The sequence below is a fragment of the Elephas maximus genome, chromosome 6 (assembly GCF_024166365.1).
Source record: "Elephas maximus indicus isolate mEleMax1 chromosome 6, mEleMax1 primary haplotype, whole genome shotgun sequence".
NCBI classification, from domain to species: Eukaryota; Metazoa; Chordata; class Mammalia; order Proboscidea; family Elephantidae; genus Elephas; species Elephas maximus.
Genome location: NC_064824.1, coordinates 56790029 through 56811162, shown reverse-complemented (window position 1 = coordinate 56811162; position 21134 = coordinate 56790029). Strand labels below are relative to the sequence as shown.

General features: G+C 36.6%; 1 protein-coding gene across 17 annotated transcripts in view; it reads left to right on the top strand.

Annotated features, from left to right (window-relative positions):
* The window catches only part of BAZ2B (bromodomain adjacent to zinc finger domain 2B), a 468630-nt gene that overhangs the window by 350639 nt on the left and 96857 nt on the right, over nt 1-21134 (top strand). For all 17 annotated transcript variants that reach the window (XM_049888762.1, XM_049888761.1, XM_049888760.1 and 14 more), the window contains 4 exons: nt 3817-3984; nt 4712-4905; nt 12599-12802; nt 14514-14909. In XM_049888762.1, coding sequence (XP_049744719.1) covers nt 3817-3984; nt 4712-4905; nt 12599-12802; nt 14514-14909 — 962 coding nt within the window. The remainder of the gene's footprint in view (nt 1-3816; nt 3985-4711; nt 4906-12598; nt 12803-14513; nt 14910-21134) is intronic.

Here is a 21134-nt window from a genome sequence, read left to right as displayed (position 1 = left end):
TGGGAAGGGCTAAAGGGAGTAGTAGATAGTTAAAATGAAATCTTTAACATAAAATTTGCTTTAACTATATTAATAGAAATTTAGTGGGTAGCATGGCTGCTTAGCAAGGTGAGCATTCACCAGATATTTGTTGAAATGTAGGATTGCTGAATAAAAATCAAAATGGATAATAGTAATATAGTTACTGGTATCTATAATTTTTTTTACTGTTTATGGTAGTTTATTATGGTTTTGTTTTTGAGCATTTGTTTCACTGTAAAATGGAAATATTTTTATTACACTACTATCCATTAAAAGAAACCCTGGTGTAGTGGTTTGGTTAGCTACAGCTGCTAACCAAAAAGTCTGCAGTTCAAATCCACCAGGCACTCCTTGGAAACTCTGTGGGGCAGTTGTACTCTGTCTAAATTATACAATGATTATTATGTTACTGAGATCAAATACTTTCTATACTGGCATGATAGGTAACAAGTAAAAAATTACTCATCTGGGCTTCAATAATTTTGCCATTTCTACTGTATGGAAAAAAAATGAAATAGCTTCCCCAGCCTACATAAACTATTCACTCTTTCATTTATTGTACAAAGTTTTTTGAGCACCTACTATGCTCTCTACCCTAGGCTAGGATCTGAGGAATATACCAATATACTAAATGCCCTTACGGTTTTTAGAGACGGATAAATGATTACAAGACAGAGTCTTTAGTGGTAAAATTGTGCCCATAACAGCATATTTATTTTTTGCCAAATAGATGGAGACCATGTTTGTATTTAGAAGACACATTCTGTTTAAATTGTAGAGTTGGGCCAATAACTGTTAAATATAAATCGTCTATATTTGGCTTTATTCAGAAAGGTAATAAAAAATGCCAAACATTTGAAATTACCTAATAAGGAAATAAGGACACACAGAAAGACATTATTAGAAATTTTAAAATAGGAGTAGGTAATTTACTTTTAAATCTTATGTACTTCTAAAGTATTCTGCTTTTCAGAAAATTTGAATCAACAGATAGAAAATTATCTAATAGATCCAAAAACCAAACCAAAACCATTGCTGTTGAGTCAATTCTGACTCATAGCGACCCTACAGGACAGAGTAGAACTACCCCACAGCGTTTCCAAGGAGTGCCTGGTGGATTTGAACTACAGACTTTTTGGTTAGGAGCTGTAGCTAACTAAACCACTACACCAAGGTTTGCTTATAAAGAATAGTAGTATAATAAAAATATTTCCATTTTACAGTAAAACAATTTCATGGCAATTTCTTTTAAAATATTCATAATTTTAAGTCATTATATTTTTATATTATCTTACCATAAATTTTTGTGAAGTACCTGACTCAATCAAGTATGAAAGATTTTTAAATTCTCTGCTCTATTTTCAAATTCAGATTCAGTATAGCCTCTGAAATACTAGACTATTTCAGTTGAACATGATTAATGTTGCTACTATGCTGTTACTACCCTTGAATACACTTAGCAATTCATCATGTGTTGATTTATGAAATCTTTATTTTGAACATTTCATTTTATCAACAGGTTAGTTTATGAGTAACTAAATTTCATTTTTTTCCTAAATTTAGAAATAAATGAACTCATCACTCAAAAAAAATTATATTACTTCTTCTAAAATCATATCTCAAATATTTGTAAAGTTTCTAATTAATAAGGTCTACATTTTTATCTTTTTATTTGATTACTCTTATTGTTTTTTATTTTCCTCTGTGGTACGAGCTTATTTATAACACACACATTTTCCCATTGTTCTCTCTAATCTCTGTTATGTGCTTATTCATTATTGGCATTCTGAAATACATACTTATGTTTTTTCCTATTTGATTATGTCTAAAATACTTGAATCATATGACACTTTCGTTACCATACCACTTTCTTGGTTGTTTATAAAGTCTATAAATTCAGTTGTAAAGCTTTAATTACACAGACTCTGTGTAAAATAATATAAATATCTTTGGGAAACCTCCATCCCAAATTATTAGTTATGTGGAGCCTAGTTTTCAAATCTATAAATAGCAATAGATTCCAACTGTGTAGATAGAAACCCAGCGTACACACTTTTTCCCCTATCTATATGCAATTCTTTCATCTAAACAGTGAATAAATGATTGATGCTTTTGTACAGTTATTCTTGGTTCAGTTATCATTTCAGGCACTGGTGAATATACATTGGCATCACTTCATGAGCCAAGTCTTCCTGCAGTGCAAAAGAATAGCTTTTGCAGTTTTCTGCATACATTGTTTTTTTCCACCTTCCAGAATGACAGCTACCATGAACATTTCACTTTTTTGTTGTTGTTTTATACTGGATTTTGCCATTAGATAATGAAAGTGCACATCACTTTGCAGAATACTATTTTTAGTTAAGGATATTTCTAGAAAAACTTTAAAGATAGTATAAATACAATATGCTGACAATTTGGGGTTTTTCCTATATTATTTTTTTCTCTAATTTCCTTGTGCTTGTTACAGTCAACGAATATGCCATAATTTTTGGAAAATTGAACTGAAAGATGATAACTGATATGGTAACCTAGTGGCTTAGGCAGCTGGAGAAGATTGGTTTCAAGATTTTAAATGGGACAATACAAGACTCTCTTGGATTATTTTCACATCTCTTAATCTTCACCCTTTCTTTAAAAATATATTCTTTAAAATTTGGCTTGTCTTCTTTTCTAAATGTTTTAAGTAAGAGCCACTCGTTCAATATTTAAATTGTATTTGATGATTTGCTACCATTTAGTCATTTTATCTCAATAAAACAATCATTGTTATCTGTAATTTATGAGAGGAAGTATAAATAAAATTCAGGCTTTCTTCATTAATTTTAACAGATGAAGCTTTATAATTCTTTTCTATTTTCATGTGGATTTGTTTGTTTTTTTCAATCTTTGAGCATGTTTCAATTCTTATACCCCAAAAAGACTTATTGATTTTGCTTTATGTATATTTTTCATTGACTGTAGAATGTTTTCTTTCAGAAATGCATTTGAAATACACTTCATTATACTAGTCTTTGCACTCTTATTGAGACCACCTGAATGATCAGAGCCAGATATACATTGTATGTAATTGGAGGAAATTCTTAACAGAGATCATAGTTGTAACCTTACATTCTTAGGTTTTAAAGTAGGTTGGTGTACAGGCAGTCCCCGCATTTACAAATGTCCGACTTGCATACAACCTGTAGTTCTGAACTAAGCCCGTAAAGCCTATTATATTAAAAATTCGAGGTACATACAAATGGGTGCTAATTTGCGATGCACATCAAAACATTATTATTATTATTACTGCATTATTATGTTAAAGATATTTTAGTATATCTGGAAGTGTTTCTTTAATGTTTTTATACATAGAAAGGTACACTATATACTGCATACTAAGACAAACATTTGACTGGCATTAGATACAAACTGTACCTCACTGTTCGACTTACGTACAGATTTGACTTAAAGACAGACTTAGGAATGGAACTCATATACGTTACGAAAGAGTCAAGTAGTCCTTTTATGTTCCCAGTTTTATTTTTAAAACCATGGACTACCTTTGTCTTTTATAAGCTTGAACTCTAGAAAGCTGCTAAGTGAAGATCCTTGGATACTGTCTTAATGAGAGGAATGATAATAAGCATGTAAATTCTAATCAGCTGTTTTAGAATGATGATCAGAATTAAATATAATTCAGCAATTCTGTCCCAAGATGAAACTTGAAATATTTTTTTTTCAGGAATAAAACATAGAAAGCAATTGTTACATTAACTAGAAAATTAATGCAAATGTTTTTATTTGTTTGGTTTTAAGGTGCAGAATGGTGGCGAACAGCAGATATTCCTACTCGTACAGGGGCAACCTTCTTTCCACCCTTACTGGGAATTCCACCACTGTTTGCTCCTCCAGCCCAGAATCATGATTCTTCTTCATTCCATTCAAGGACTTCAGGAAAAAGTAATCGAAATGGTCCTGAAAAAGGTATCCATTAATACGTAATACATAAGTGATGTATATAAATCTTCCATTCCAATACCTATTTTCAGTGAGTTCAGGCTTAATAACATTTCTATGGAATTGTGCTAGGCACTGTTATATTGTCTTGCTTAATACTTAAAATAGCTCTTTGAGATTTGGGGTATTCTTATTTTGCGGCCAAAGTGAAATGAGTTACTCAAGGAAACGCTGCTTACATATCAATGTGGTACCATTAGAATTTAAATCCAGGCAGTCTGACTCCCAAGTCTATTGCTTTTCCTTCTGGACCCCATTATCTTCCTATGTGCAACCCAACATAGTATGTTGAATTCTTCAATTAAGCATTTATTTTACTAAAAATAATAACTCTGTTTTTCTTTTAAAGTGTTCATTAGTGATTTTGGAATTTATAGCTGCTTATTAATAACTGGTGGCATAGTGGTTAAGTGCTACGGCTGTTAACCAAGAGGTCGGCAGTTCGACTCGGCCAGATGCTCCTTGGAAACTCTACGGGGCAGTTCTACTCTGTCCCGTAGGGTTGCTATGAATTGGAATCGGCTCGACAGCAGTGGGTTTGGTTTTGGTTTTATTAGAATATCATTTGAAAATTATATTAGCATTTTTAGATGACTTATTAATGTCTTTTCATTTGACTAGTAAGTGTTTTGGAGAGTTTTGAGGGGAAATATTTTCATTTAATTACCTTTTTAAACGTGTATTTTTTTTCAAGGTGTAAATGGGTCAATAAATGGAAACAGTACATCATCTGTATCTGGTATCAGCACATCTGTACTATCCACTACTGCTTCAAGTTCCACGGGACAAACTAAAACTGTAAGCTCAGGTGGAGGAAATCGAAAATGTAATCAGGAACAAAGTAAAAGCCAGCCTCTGGATGCTAGAGCTGACAAAATCAAAGATAAGGTAAGTTAGTCTATGAAGAACAAACATCTAACAGATCTTACATAAGTATTGAAAGCACCAGAATCTGTGGATTAATATCTTATGAATTAGCAATTTACGGTTTTGTAGATTTTTTTCTTTTTTGGTATTGTACTAATGTTATATATTTTTAAAAATTGAAGTTTTCAGCACAGAGTAAGACAAATAGTAATTTTAGCTAAAATTTGTGAGAACTTACTACAGACGAGCTCTGCTCTAATTGCTTTGCATGTAATATCTATTTCAATCCTCCTCATATCGTTATGAGGTAGGTATTGTTATGAGAAATTGTGAAACACAGCCTCAAAACAGTTAGTCAGCAAGTAGCTAAGCAAGGATTTGATGCCAGGCAACTTGACTCCAACCTGACTCCAGAACCTATGCTTTAAAAGAAAAAAAAAAAAAAAAAAGTTTTATTATGCAAAGGAAAATTTAAATATACAAAAGTAGACAGAATAGCATAACAAACTCCCATGTACCCATTATTCAGCTTCAGCAGTTATCACCTCATGGCCAATTTTATTTCATTCATATCTCCAACTGTACAAATTATCAATGTATTCCTTCTCAGTTCTAAATTCACCCTTTTCTCTATTACTAGTTGATACAATGTTAGGCTTTGTCAGTAGAAGGCCTTGGAGGAATACTGGTTCCAGTGTTTTCTTCTTGCTCTTATGCTGGGGCTGCCAGTGTCTGTCTCACCAACTGGCAGCTTCCCTATAGTGGTGTTCAGGAGACCGCCTGGTGCAGACTGTCTAGGGAGTTTCAGTAACATGCCAGCACGCAGCTTTGCAGCGAGTTTTGCTGGCACACCAGTGGGCAAATTTCCAGCTAATTTTACTGACACCCTAATGGCAGGTTCCCAGCAAGCTTCTCTGGCACCCCAGCAGGCTGTCTGCTGCATACCAATCTTGGCTTCTAGCACCTTAGTTAGCTTCTCTACCATCCAGTGGGCCACAGCTACATCCTCTTCAACAAAGTGTGAATCTCAGTCTTGGGTGAGTTGGAGGAGGGAGGATAGAGGAGAAAAACCCTCTTTTAAGTTTGCCTTTATTTTCGTACTCTCTTTTAATCCTGCAGTCATTGGTGGTTCTCTAAATCTGCTATTCTTATATTCTTTAGAGATCTTTTTACTCCCTTAGTAGCTAATACTCTGTTGTTATTGTTATTGCTGTCAAGTTGATTCTGACTTATGGTGACCCCGTGTATGCAGAGTAGAAGTGCTCCATAGGGTTTTCAAGGCTGTAACCTTTTGGAAACAGATCACCAGGCCTGTCTTTCAAGGTGCTTCTGAGTGGGTTCAAACTGCCAGCCTTTCGGCTAGTGGTTGAGCACTTTACCATTTCTGCCACCCAGAGACTGTAAATACTCTGCTGTTAGTTAATTATTTTTTATGTTAAAATTCTCCTGTTCAATAATAGAAGGGCATCTATATAAAAAATAAAAAACTAAATTTTTTTTTATTATATTAAAAAAGAATTTTTTTTTTTTTTTTATGTACAAAACCAACAGCCAACATCATTCTCTACAGAGAGAGGCTGAAAGCATTCCCCTTGAGAACAGCAATAAGACAACTCCTATTTAACACTACTTAACACTGTGCTGGAAGGCCTAGCTAGAGCAATAAGGCATAAAAAGGAGATAAAGGGCATCCAAATTGGTAAGGAAGAAGTAAAGTTATCCTTATTAGTGGATAATATGATACTATACATAGTATCATAGACCCAAAAGACCCCACAAGAAAACTACTGGAACTAATAGAAAGATTGGAATTCTTAGGCACTGCTGGTGGGAATGTAAAATGGTACAGCCATTTTGGAAAATGATATATGGCACTTCGATAAAAAGCTATAAATAAAAATACCATATGATCCAGCAATCCCACTCCTGGGAATATATCCTAGAGAAATAAGAGCCGTCGGATAAATAGACATATGCACACCCATGTTCACTGCAGCATTATTCACAATAGCAAAAAGCTGGAAACAACCTAAGTGCCCATCAACAGATGAATGAATAAACAAACTATATAGTACAGTCACAATGGAATACTACACAATGATAAAGAGTAATGATGAATCTGTGAAACATCTCACAACATGAACAAATCTGGAGAGCATTATGCTGAGTGAAATAAGTCAATCACAAAAGGACAAATACTGCATGAGACCACTATTATAAAAACTCATGAAAAGGTATACACACAAAAAGAAACAATCTTTGATGATCACGAAGGCGGGGGCGGGGGGGGCAGGTAGGAAAGGAAAGCACTAACTAGACAATGGATAAATGGTAAGTAACTTTGGTCAAGGGTAAGACAGTACAAAATACTGGGGACATTAGCACAACTTGACCAAGGCAAGGTCACAGAAGCTTCATAGACACATCCAAACTCCCTGAGAGACTGAATTATTGGGCTGAGGACTGTGGTCTCAGGGGACATCTAGCTCAGTTGGCATAACATAGTTGATAAAATGTTCTGCATCCTACTTTGGTCAGTAGCATCTGTAGTCTTAAAAGATTTGAGTAGTCATCTAAAATACTTCATTGGCCCCACCCCACCTGGAGCAAGGAAGAATGAAGAAAACTGAAGACACAGGAGAAAGATTAGTCCAAAGGACTAATGAACCACAACTACCACGGCCTCCACCTGACTGTATACAGCACAACTAGATGGTGCCCGGCTACCACCACTGACTGCTCTGACAGAGATCACAAAACAGGGTCCCAGACAGCTAGAGAAAAATGTGGAACAAAATTCTAACTCCCCAAAAAAGACCAGACTTACTAGTCTGACAGAGATTGGAGAAACCCCAAGAGTATGGCCCCAGACACCCTTTTAAATCAAAGTCGCTCCTGAGGTTCACCCTTCATCCAAAGATTAGACAGGTCCATAAAACAAACAATAATAAGCACAACCCAACCATGTATACGAGACTAAAGGGGCACACCAGCCTAGGGGCAAGGACTAGAAGGCAGGAGGGGGCAGGAAAGTTGGTAATAGGGAACCCAAGTTCAAGAAGGAAGGAGTGTTGACATGTTATGGGGTTGACAGCCAATGTCACAAAACAATACATGTATTAATTGTTTAATGAGAGACTAATTTGTTCTGTAAACCTTCATCTAAAGCACAATTTAAAAAAAATTCTTCTGTTCACATTACTAGTGTGGTTTCTGCCTCCTGACCAGGCTCTGTCTGATATAGTATTGGTACCAAGAGCAGTATGGGTAGACATATCATTAGAAATATTTCTACACGTATTTTTTTTAAGTACATGTTCGTGCTTTTAACCTCTACACTATCCTACCTCTTAGAAATAGTGCTAAAATCTGGTTCAATTAATCAGACATGTGCAAGACTTTAGAGGCATAAATATGATAGTCCCTGTCCTTAGTTCTAATGAGCAACCTACATTGACATTCCTAAACAAAATCAGTGTTGCTAAAATAAAAACTATGACCAGGAGCAGGTACTAAAAACTTACAGAAAGACCTTTTAATGATATAAGATTCTCATAATGATATGAGACAGATTCTGAGGAAACAGATGTCTATAGACAGCTAAGTAGAAATAATACTTGAGAGAGATTGGTTGTCAAAGTGAGGGATACTAATGGAAATCAAAACCACAAGGAGATAGCCCTTCACACCCACTAAGATGGCTATGATTAAAGAAGATAGAAAGAAAGAAAACAACAGGTGTTGGCAAGGATTTAGAGAAATTGGAATCCTTGTCCATCGCTAGTGGGGTTGTAAAATGGTATAGCTGCTGTGAAAACATTTTGGTAGTTTTTCAAAAAGTTAAACAGAATTACCATACTTTTACACAAATAAACACGTACACCTTCTACGTTTGTTTGCTAACCATACCCACCCCCCCCCCCAACGAGGTATTTTCACAAGCAACACTAAGCCAATTTTTTTTTACATGTTGCTGTAAAAAATATTTAGAATACCCCACTTACGAAAATACCTTGCAGGGGGATGGCGTGGTTGGCAAACAAACTTCAAAGGTGCGTGTTGTTTGCTTAAAAATATGGTACTCTGTGATCCAACAGTTCCACTCTGGGTATACACCCAAAAGAACTGAGAACAGGAACACAGATACTTGTATAACGGTGTTCACTACAGCACTATTTATGATAGCCAAAACGTGGAAATAGATGAATGGATAAATAAAATGTGATATACACACATACACACACACAGTGGAACATTACTCAGCCATAAAGAGAAATGAAGTCATGATACATACTACAACATGAATAAACCTTGAAAACACGTTGAATAAGTTAGTTACAAATAATCAAACTGTATGATCCCACTTACAGGAAATATCTAGAATAGGCAAGTGTATAGAAACCCAAGTTTATTAGTGGTTACAGGGGCAGTCGGGAGTGAGGGGGAAAGAGACTCGTTGCTTAGGGGACACTGAGCTTCTGTTAAGTGTGATAGAAAAATTTAGAAATGGATAGTGGCAGTGGAGAGCCCTGGTGGAACAGTGGTTAAGAGCTCGCTGCTAACCAAAAGGTCAGCAGTTCGAATCTACCAGCTGCTTCTTGGAAACCTATGGGGCAGTTCTGCTATCCTGCATAGGGTTGCTATGAGTTGAAGCCGACAGCAACAGGTTTTGGTTTTTGAGTGGTAATGGCTGAACAACATGATGAATGTAATTAATGTCACTAAATTGTGCATGTGAAAAATGTTGAACTGGCAAATATTTTGTTACATATATATTTACCACAATTAAAAAAAATTAAAGGTAACAACAAAAATGAAAGAAAAAATGAGGGATATAGAACTTAAGATTTCAGAAGTGCTGCATTTTTGTATAACACATGATCTGGCAGGAGTTTGTGGTAGTAGGTGTTCAAGTAAAATGGAGATGAAGTAAAATGGAACTTAGGAAGAAAATTCTCTATATTTTTACCCACTAATTTTCAGTTTTAAGCTTTTTAAAAATTTCTTCATGAGCCCTTTCTATGTGTAGTTTGAAAAAAATGTTCCTTAGCTAATTTTGATCTCTCTTTTTGCGGGCGGGCGGGCGGGGGGCGGTGTGGTTATTTAACTCACTAAGTCCAATTCCCTCATATAGCCTGCATATGTATTTAAAACAAATATAGATATTTAAAATCAAGTAAACAAAATAAGTCTCAGGCTAAAATACACAAACATTAAGCCTGTTTAGAGATTGTACAACTTGAAGAATGTCAGCAATGTCACTGAATTGTTCATGTAGAAGTTGTTCAGTTGGTGTATGTTTTGCCATGTATATTTTCAACAACAACAAAATAAATTATTTAAAAAAAAAATGCAGAGTCTTTGCACACTGTCAAAGTATGCTCTGCAGACCATCTGCATTAGAACTACATTAAGCACTTGTTAATTGGATCCCTGTGCCCCTTTTGGAAGTGGAACCCAGGAATATGCTGGTATCAATAAGTTCTGCAAATGAATCGTACACACCGTAAAACCTTAGAACCAAGACCTCTAGAACAACTCCTGATAAGTGTAGACCCTTTTTTCATGCCATCAATAAATAAAAATAAAAATCTACACATAGATTACTTGAGCATTGAAATATTTGATTTTTCTCTGCTAAATCACCATAGCTCTGTCTTCCCTTTCCCTTTTTAGCCCCTACTAAAACCAAAAGTTATAACTTCAGTTTAGATTCCTTATGATTCTGTAGTCTCACTACAGAGTCTTAGAAACCCACAACACATTTTGGTTGCAAAGAAGGAAGTATTGCTCTGCCAAATAAAAGGTATATTTAATATTACTGTAATATTGTTGTTTCCCTTTAATTACCACCTTCTGGTCTTTTTTATTCTGTGATTTCCACACTACTGTAGTTAAGTTCATAGCTCATAGCGACCCTATAGGACAGAGTAGAACCGCCCCATATAGGGTCGCTACGAGTCGGAATCGACTCGATGGCACTGGGCTTGGCTTGGCTTGGCTTGGCTTGTAGTTAAGTTCGGAAATCCTGGTGGAGTGGCGGTTAAAGTGCTAAGGCTGCTAACCAAAAGGTCGGCAGTTTGAATCCACCAGGCGCTCCTTGGAAACTCTACGGGGCAGTTCTACTCAGTCCTATAGGGTCGCTATGAGTCGGAATCGACTCGATGGCAGTGGGTTTGGTTTTTTGGTTTCGGCAGTTAAGTTCCTCATTTCTGTTTTTCTTTAAGGGAAGGAGATCAAGAATTATGGTAACTGCCAGTCGGCTTAATGAATTACAGTAGCTAATTTTTGGAGCAGTTAACAGCAGGAGTGCAGATCACTTTCCTCACTAATATGCATTTTATGTGACTTCAATAAAATTCACAGGACACAAAGGAAAGAATGTAGATTTGGAGTCTTTTAACTATGGCTTCAAATTGACTACCTCTAGAAAAGGAGCCCTGGTGGTATACTGGTTAAGAACTCAGCTGCTAACCAGAAAGTTGGCAGTTCGAATCCACGAGCTACTCCTTGGAAACTCTATGGGGCAGTTCTGCCCTGTCCTAGAGGGTTGTTATGAGTTGGAATCAACTCTATGGCAATGTGTTTGGTTTTGGTTTTTAGAAGAGGTGTATTAATAATTATCTGTCATTCCTCAAGCCAGCAGTCATGAAAAGCTGTATTTCTTCAAGACCATAATGGAGAAACCACTTTTGTAATTCAGTGCTGCTTTTTGTATATTTTGTTCTTCCTTTTATCTCTTAGCAAATGCTTTTGAAATACTCCTAAGTAACTTTGGTTTGTGCTTAATCTTGTTGCTCTATCATTTCAACATTTCTCCTTTTCAGTCTTTCTGTTGGTAGAGTTTTAACCTTTTTTTTCCAATGATATGTAATTATAACTCATCTCATGATTTTTCCTCTTTTTATCTGCTACTGCTGTCTGTTCTTTAAACCCAAAACTTACTTTTTATGTAACCTAACATACCTTTCTGCTAGCTTTGGATTTATTTTTGCCTATAGGGTCTTATGTGTCCTAGAAATTAATCTTTCTCCTCTATCATATTTTTTTATCTTTTCCAATATGAAATATAAAAATAAAATTCCTTGATCCTAATTAAAGCAGTCTCCCCAAGTCTTACGCTACCTATTTTAGCTTCTTTACAACACTTATTGCTATATAGAATTATTGCTATGTGGAATTATTCCCCATTTCCACCATCACGAGAACGTAAGTTTCTGGAAGGCAAGGACTCTGTCTTAGACACTGTTGAAGTCTGGCATCTAGAATATTGTTTGACATGTTACAGGTAAATATTTGGCTACTGATTCACTATCTGCATAAAGAAGGAAGAGTAGGCTAAATATGCAACTTTAGTGTATGTGACCCTTATAATTGGAATTACTGTTTTATAAATTGCTCTTTTTAATCTATTGTACATTTTGAAGCAAGGTAGTCTTATGACTAAATCTATGTATATATTATGTTGATAATTCCAATATGCTTGCTGCATGTGACAAGAGCTTGCATTTTGTTGTAGAGGAATTCCTATCAGATAAGTTAATTTGATCAATTTGTTGAATAATTAGCCCTACAACATCTGACTTTTTCCTTTTCCTTAAAATTACGAATTGAAATTATAAATATCACTCGAAAATTAAAATAGCATTTATCTTACTGAAGCTTGAATTCTTTCTAAAAATAAAATCTTGATAAAAATCTTGTCTTTTTTCAGAAACCAAGGAAAAAAGCTATGGAAAGTTCTAGCAACAGTGATAGTGATTCGGGCACATCATCAGACACCTCAAGTGAAGGCATTAGTAGTAGCGATTCAGATGACTTAGAGGAAGATGAAGAGGAAGAAGATCAAAGTATTGAAGAAAGTGAAGATGATGATTCTGATTCAGAGAGTGAAGCACAACACAAAAGTAACAACCAGGTATAAATAATTTCATTGACAGTGTCCTTTAATTGATTAACCTTGACTTGCAAAAGTGATAAAAGTTTTAAAATTGAAATCATTACCTTTAGTTCTTATTTTTGCATAAGAAAAATAGGCAATGGGAAAACATTTTTAAAAAAAACATTTGGTATATTTTAATGACCGTTATATATTTAAAGTCATTAGGAACACTTTTTTTTTTTTCCATTTTTATTGTGCTTTAAGTGAAAGTTTACAAACCAAGTCAGTCCCTCATATAAAAACTTACATACACCTTGCTATATACTCCTAGTTGCTCTCCATCTAGTGAGAGAGCACACTCCTTCCTTCCACTCTCTATTTTTGTGTCCATTCAACCAGCTTCTATTCCATCTGCCCTCTCATCTCTTCTCCAGACAGGAGCTGCCCACATAGTCTCATGTGTCTACTTGCTCCAAAGAGCTCGCTCTTCACCAGTATCGTTTTCTATCCCTTAGACCAGTCCAATCCCTGTCTGAAGAGTTGGCTTTGGGAATGGTTCTTGTCTTGGGCTAACAAAAGCTCTGGAGACCATGACCTCTGGGGTCCTTCTAGTCTCAGTCAGACCATTAAGTCTGGTCTTTTTATAAGAATTTGGGGTCTGCATCCCACTGCTCTTCTGCTCCCTCAGGGGTTCTCTGTTGTGTTCCCTGTCAGGGCAGTCATCAATTATAGCCGGGCACCATCTAGTTCTTCTAGTCTCAGGCTGATGTAGTCTCTGGTTTATGTGTCCCTTTCTGTCTCTTGGGCTCATGATTACCTTGTATCTTTGGCGTTCTTCATTCTCCTTTGCCCCATGTGGGTTGAGACCAATTGATATATCTTAGATGGCCGCTTGCTAGTGTTTAAGACCCCAGATGCCACTCTTCAAAGTGGGATGCAGAATGTTTTCTTAATAGATTTCATTATGCCAATTGACTTACATGTCCCCTGGAGCTATGGTCCCCAAACCACCTCCCCTGCTACGCTGGTCTTTGAAGCATTCACTTTATTCAGGAAACTTCTTTGCTTTTGGTTTAGTCCAGTTGTGCTGACCTCTCCTGTATTGTGTGTTGTCTTTCCCTTCACCTGAAATAGCTCTTATCTACTATCTAATTAGTGAAAACCCGTCTCCCTCCCTCCCTGCTGGCTCTCGTAGCCATCAAAGAATATATTCTTCTCTGTTTAAACTATGTTTTGAATTCTTATAATAGTGGTCTCATCCAATATTTGTCCTTTTGTAAGTGACTAATTTCACTCAGCATAATGCCTTCCAGATTCCTCCATGTTATGAAATGTTTCACAGATTCATCATTGTTCTTTATTGATGCGTAGTATTCCATTCTGTGAATATACCATAATTTATTTAACCATTCATCTGTTGGTGGTCACGTTGGTTGCTTCCATCTTTTTGCTATTGTAAACAGTGCTGCAGTGAACATGGGTGTGCATATATCTGTTCGTGTAAAGGCTCTTATTTCTCTACGATATATTCCAAGGAGTAGGATTGCTGGATCGTATGGTAGCTCTATTTCTAGCTTTTTAAGGAAGCGCCAAATCGATTTCCAAAGTGGTTGTACCATTTTACATTCCCACCAGCAGTGTATATGTGAGGGACGCTTTTTAAAGTACCCTTTTTCCTTCAAATTTTACTGCTTGATGTTCTTTGTTTTGAGACATTGAAGAGTTTTCTTTTAATTTTTATTTACAGGTGCTATTACATGGTATTTCAGACCCAAAAGCAGATGGACAGAAAGCAACTGAAAAAGCCCAGGAAAAAAGAATACACCAGCCATTACCTCTTGTGTCTGAATCCCAGACTCACTCATCATTCCAATCCCAGCAGAAGCAGCCTCAGGTTTTGTCACAGCAGCTTCCATTTATTTTCCAAAGCTCTCAGGCAAAGGAGGAATCTGTGAACAAACACACCAGTGTAATACAGTCTACGGGATTGGTGACCAATGTGAAACCTTTATCTTTGGTAAATCAAGCCAAAAAGGAAACTTACATGAAACTCATAGTTCCTTCTTCTGATGTACTTAAAGCAGGGAATAAAAATACCTCTGAAGAATCTAGTTCTTTGACCAGTGAATTGCGATCCAAACGGGTAAGTTAAATTTGTTTATAGTAGAATTTTGCTATTAGAAAAAGTGCTTTTATATAGTCTTACAACTTTTTATGGGTTTTTTTACAATACACAAATTTAAATTAAATTCTACCCTAGATTTTAATCTTTCTTATTGTCGGGAATAGAATATAGGCATCAGCCAACTGAATTTCTCTGAATTTTTATTTACCTACTCACCCATTTAATATATTTTTGGCAATCCAATCATGTCTTTTTTTTTCATTAGGTCTGGTAATGTACTGCTCAAACGTTGTTGTTGTTGTTAGGTGCTGTCGGTTCTCACTGATAGCAACTCTGTGCACAACAGAACTAAACACTGCCCGGTCCTGAGCCATCCTTACAATCGTTTTGCTTGAGCTCACTGTTGTAGCCACTTTGTCAATCCACCTCATTGAGGGTCTTCCTCTTTCCTGCTCACCCTGTACTCTGCCAAGCATGATGTCCTTCGCCAGGGACTGATCCTTCCTTTGACAACATGTCCAAAGTATGTAAGACGCAGTCTCGCCATCCTTGCTTCTAAGGAGCATTCTGGTTGTACCTCTTCCAAGACAGATTTGTTCATTCTTTTGGCGCTCCATGGAATATTCAGTATTCGCTAACACCACAATTCAAAGGCAGCAGTTCTTATTCAGTGATCCTTATTCATTGTCCAGCTTCCACATGCATATGATATGATTGAAAATACCATGCCTTGGGTCAGGAGCACCTTAGTCTTCAAGGTGACAACTTTGCTTTTTAATACTTTAAAGAGGTACTTTGCAGCAGATTTACCCCATGCAATGCGTCTTTTGATTTCTTGACTGCTGCTTCCATGGCTGTTGATTGTGGATCCAAGTAAAATGAAATCCTTGACAACTTCAATCTTTCCTCTGTTTATCATGATGTTGCTTATTGGTTCAGTTGTGAGGATTTTTGTTTTCTTTATGTTGAGGTGCAATCCGTACTGAAGGCTGTGGCCTCTGATCTCCATTAGTAAGTGCTTCAAGTGCTCAAACATAGCAGGTACTATTAGTATTGAAATCACATTAATTGACTTCACAATTAAAATAAGCAAATTAGAAATTACATTGTTTAGGTTATCTCAATTATTTATTTTTGTATATCTCATTTTAAGATAAATGAATTTACAGAGCCACAGAAGAGTTATTTGCATTATAAAAGATTCTGTTCCTGCCAGCAATGCATAAGAGTTCCCATTCTCCCCACAGCCTCTCCAACATTTGTTATATTTTGTTGTTTTGATTCATGCCAGTAATGTTGGGGTGAGATGGTTTTTCATTGTAGTTTTGATTTGCATTTCTCTAATGGCTACTGATCCCGAGCATTTCCTCATGTGTCTATTAGCCGCCTGAATGTCTTCTTTGGTAAAGTATCTGTTCATATTCTTTGCCAATTTTTTAAATTGGATTATTTGTCTTTTTGTTGCAGAGGTATTGGATTTTCCTATAGATTTTAGAGATTAGACCTTTGTCAGATATGTTATAGCCAAAATTTTTTTCCCAGTCTGTAGGTTCTCTTTTCACTCTTTTGGTGAAGTCTTTGATGACAATAAATATTTAATTTTTAGAAGATCCCAGTTATCGGGCTTATCTTCTGGAGTTTGTGTATTGTTATGGTTTGTAATATATGTATTTATTAGGGCCCCTAGCATTGACCCTATCTTTTTTTCTGTGACCTTTGTAGTTTTTGGTTTTATTTTTAGGTCATTGATCCATTTTGAGTTAGTTTTTACATATGGTGTGAAGTATGGGTCTTGTGTCATTTTTTTACAAATGAACATCCAGTTTCACCTGCACCATTTGTTAAAAAGACTGTCTTTTCCTCATTTAATGGACTTTGGGCCTTTGTCAAAGATCAGGTGACCATAGGTGGATGGATTTACATCTGAGCTCTCAATTCTGTTCCATTGGTCAATGTGTCTGTCATTATACCCGTACCAGGCTGTTTTGACTAACCATAGCTGTATAGTAGGTTCTGAGGTCAGGTAGTGTGAGGCCTCCTACTTTGTTCTTCTTCATTAACACTTTACTTATCCACAGCCTCTTTTGTTTCCATATAAAGTTAATGCTTATTTCTTCCATCTCGTTAAAGAATGCTGTTGGCATTTGGATTGGGATTACATTGTATTTATAGAATGCTTTGAGTAGAATTGACCTTTTCATAATGTTAGGTCTACCTCTCCATGAGCATGGTATGTTTTTCTGTTTATGTAGGTCTGTTTTGGTTTCTTGCAGTAGTGTTTTATAGTTTTCTTTGCATAGATCTTTTACATCCCTGGTTAGATTTATTCCCAAGTATTTTATTTTTTTACAGGCTATTATGAATGGTATTGCTTTCCTGATTTCCTTTTCATAGTTCTCTTTATTGTCATGTAGGAATCCAAGTGATTTTTGTATATTTATCACATATCCTGCAAATCTGCTGAATCTATTCCAGTAGTTTTCTTGTGGAGTCTTTTAAATTCTGTATGTGTAGTATCATATCATCTGCAAATAGGGATAGCTTTACTTCTTTCCTACCAATTTGGATGCCCTTTATTTCTTGTTCTTGCATTGTTTCTCTAGCTAGGACTTCCAGCACAATGTTAAATAAAAGTAGTGATAAAGGGCATCCTTGTCGTGTTCCTTTTCTCAGGGGGAATGTTTTCAGCCTCTCTGCATTGAGAATTATGTTGGCTGCTGGTTTTATATCCAGAATCCTTGCTGATGAATGATTTCGACCCATAGTGACCCTATAGGAAAGAGTAGAACTGCCCCACAGGGTTTCCAAGGAGCAGCTGGTGGATTCGAACTGCCAACCTTTTGGTTAGCAGCCAAGCTCTTAACCGCTGCACCATCAGGACTGCCCCTTTATTATATTGAGGAATTTCCCTTCTATTCCTATTTTATTGAGTTTTTTTGTTTTTTTTTTAATCAGGAATGGGTGTTGGACTTTGTCAAATGCCTTTTCTCTGTCTACTGAGATGATCATATGATTCTTTTGTTTTATTTATGTGGTCGATTACATTGATTCATTTCCTGGCCTTGTTCTAACTGATGATATTGAGATTCTCCATTATCTCTTTCCACAAATGTAGTCAATTTGATTCTTGTTTATTCCATTCAGCAAGGCCCACATGTATAGTTGTTGTTTATATTGTTGAAAAAAAGTATTTGCAATGAATTAGTCATTGGTCTTGTTCTGTCATGCAGTCTGTGGTGTCATTTCTCTCACTAAGGCCATATTTTCCAACTGCTGATCTTTCTTCTTTGTTTCCAACTTTCACATTTTAATCACTAGTAATTATTAATGCATCATGATTGCAGGCTTGATCAATTTCAGACTGCAAAAGTCGGTAAAATCTTCAGTTTCTTCATTTTACTTATTAGTGGTTGGTGAGTAAGTTTGAATAACAGTCATATTAACTGGTTTTTCTTGTAGGCATATGGATATTATCCTATCACTGACAGTGTTGTACTTCAGAACAGATTTCGAAATGTTCTTCTTGATGATGAATGTGACAACATTCCTCTTGAATCTGCCATTCCCGGCATAGTAGACCATATGATTGTCTGATTCAAATGGCCAGCACCACTCCATTTCAGCTCACTAATGCCTAGGTGTCATGGATTGAATTGTGTTCCCCCAAAATATCTGCCAACTTGGCTAGGTCGTGACTCCCTTATATGATTGTATGGTTTTCTACCATTTTATCATCTGATGTGATTTTCCTACGTGTTGTAAATCCCATCACTATAATGCAATAAGATGGATTAGTGGCAGTTATATTGATGAGGTTTACAAGATTAGATAGTTTCTTAAGCCAGTCTCTTTGGAGATATAAAAGAGAGAAGCAAGCAGAGAGACATGGGAACCTTATACCACCAAGAAAGCGCTGGGAGCACAGTCCATCCTTTGGACCTGAGGTTCCTGCACTGAGACACTCCCAGATCAAGGGAAGACTGATGACAAGGACCTTTCTCCAGAGCCAACAGAGAGAGAAAGCCTTCCCCTGGAGCTGGCACCCTGAATTCGGACTTCTAGCCTACTGGACTGTGAAAGAATAAACTTCTCTTTGTTAAAGCCATCTACTTGTGGTATTTCTCTTACAGCAGCACTAGATGACTAAGACACTAGGATATCAATCTTTATACATTCTATTTCATATTTGACAACTTCCAATTTTGTTAGATTCATACTTTATACATTCCACGTTCTGATTATTAATGATTGTTTGCAATAGAGTGTTCTCATTTTGAGTCATACCACATCAGCGAATGAAAGTCCCGGAAGCTTTACTCCATCCACATCATAAAGGTCAACTATACTTTTAGGGAAGCCCTGGTGGCGCAGTGGTTAAGCGTTCAGCTGCAGTTCAAATCCACCAGCTACTCTTGGAAACTCTATGGGGCAGTTCTACTCTGTCCTATAGGGTTGCTGTGAGTCAAAATCAACTCAATGGCAGCAGGTTTTTTTTTTTTTTTTTTTTTTAATATATATACTTTTAGGAGACACTTTGTCCCCAGTTGTATTTTGAATGCTGCTTTTTTTTTTTTTTTAGTCTAGTACTGCTATAATAGAAATACCACAAGTGCATGGCTTTAACAAAGAGAAACTTATTTCCTCACAATAAAGCAGACTAAAAGTTCAAATTCAGGGTATCGGCTCCAGGGGAAGACATTCTCTGTCTGCCGTCTCATCATTGTTTTCCTAGACTAGGAGCTTCTTCACACAGGAACCTTGGGTCTAGAGGACATGCTCCTGATGCCTCTTTCTTGGTGGTATGAGGTCCCCACTCTCTGCTAGCTTTCCTTTCATTTTATCTCTTGAGCGATAAAAAGTGGTTCAGGCCACACCCCAGGGAAGCTCCATTTACATTGGATCAGGGATGTGACCTGGTAAGGGTGTTAAATTCCCACCCTAATCTTCTTTAACATAAAATTACAATCATCAAATGGAGGACAACCACAGAATACTGGAAATCATGGCCTAACCAAGTTAATACACACATTTCGGGGGGGATATAATTCCATCCATGAGAAGTGCCTTCCCACCTGAGAGGCTCATCTTCTGGCACTATATCTGACAGTGTTCCACTGCTGTTTGTGAAGTTTTCACTGGCCATTTTTTTTAGAAGTAGATCGCCAGGTTCTTCTTCCTCACCTGTCTTAATCTGGAAGCTGAGCTGAAACCTGTCCGCCATGGGTGACCCTGCTGATATTTGAAATACTGGTGGCATAGCTTCTAGCATCACAGCAGCGTGCAAGCCACCACAGTAAGACAAACTGACAGATGAGTGGTGGATTTTATAAATACATCTTTATTTTTTATATGACTTCTGTTTTTCTTTATATGACAGAGTACCATATGGAATTTTGCCTTATTCATTACAGTAATCTCATTCGTTTCATGATACCTGCTCTGTTTCCACCAGGGTTTCTGTGTGTGTATCTGCCTCCTTAACTAGTTTATGATTCCTGGGTGTTATTTAATTATTGGATCCTTCAGTATCTTTTCATTGTGGATGCTTGATTCAAATCAGTATACACTAATTGGATATATAATTCAAGGGTGGAATTTGATAGGTATTAAGTAAATTTTTTTTTTAAGTATGTGTTGCCTTGAAAGTTTTTAATAACTAAAACTCACTCAAAGTGAGTTTTAAGCCTGAAGGAATTCATGTGGGAGCTGGGGGAGGGAGAATTTGGAGGCAGGACAGAGCTTCAAACGTCTCTGTTTCTATACCCCTGTCCTTCAAAATCAAGACGTTTTCCTGATATATAGGTCTCAGTTTTCTCCTCACGCCTCTTCTTATGTGTTATTGTTGTTAACTGTCATGGAGCCAGCCCCCAACTCATGGTGACCCCATGCAAAACGGAATGAAACGTTGCCTAGTCCTGCACCATCCCCATGATTGGTTGCAGATTAGACTGTTGTGATCCATAAGGGTTTCATTGGCTGATTTTTTGAAGTAGATTTCCAGGCCTTTCTTCCTAGTTCATCTTAGTTTGAAAGCTCTTCTGAAACCTGTTCAACATCCCAGCAACATGCAAGCCTCCACTGATAGATAGCTGATGGCTGCAAATGAGGTGTATTGGCTGGGAATTGAACTAAGCTGTCCCACAGGGAAGGTGAGAATTGTACCACTGAACCACCAATGCCACCATTCTTTTTTAATATCAGAAAGTCTATGTGTATTATAAAATAGTAACCGATATTAGCCTT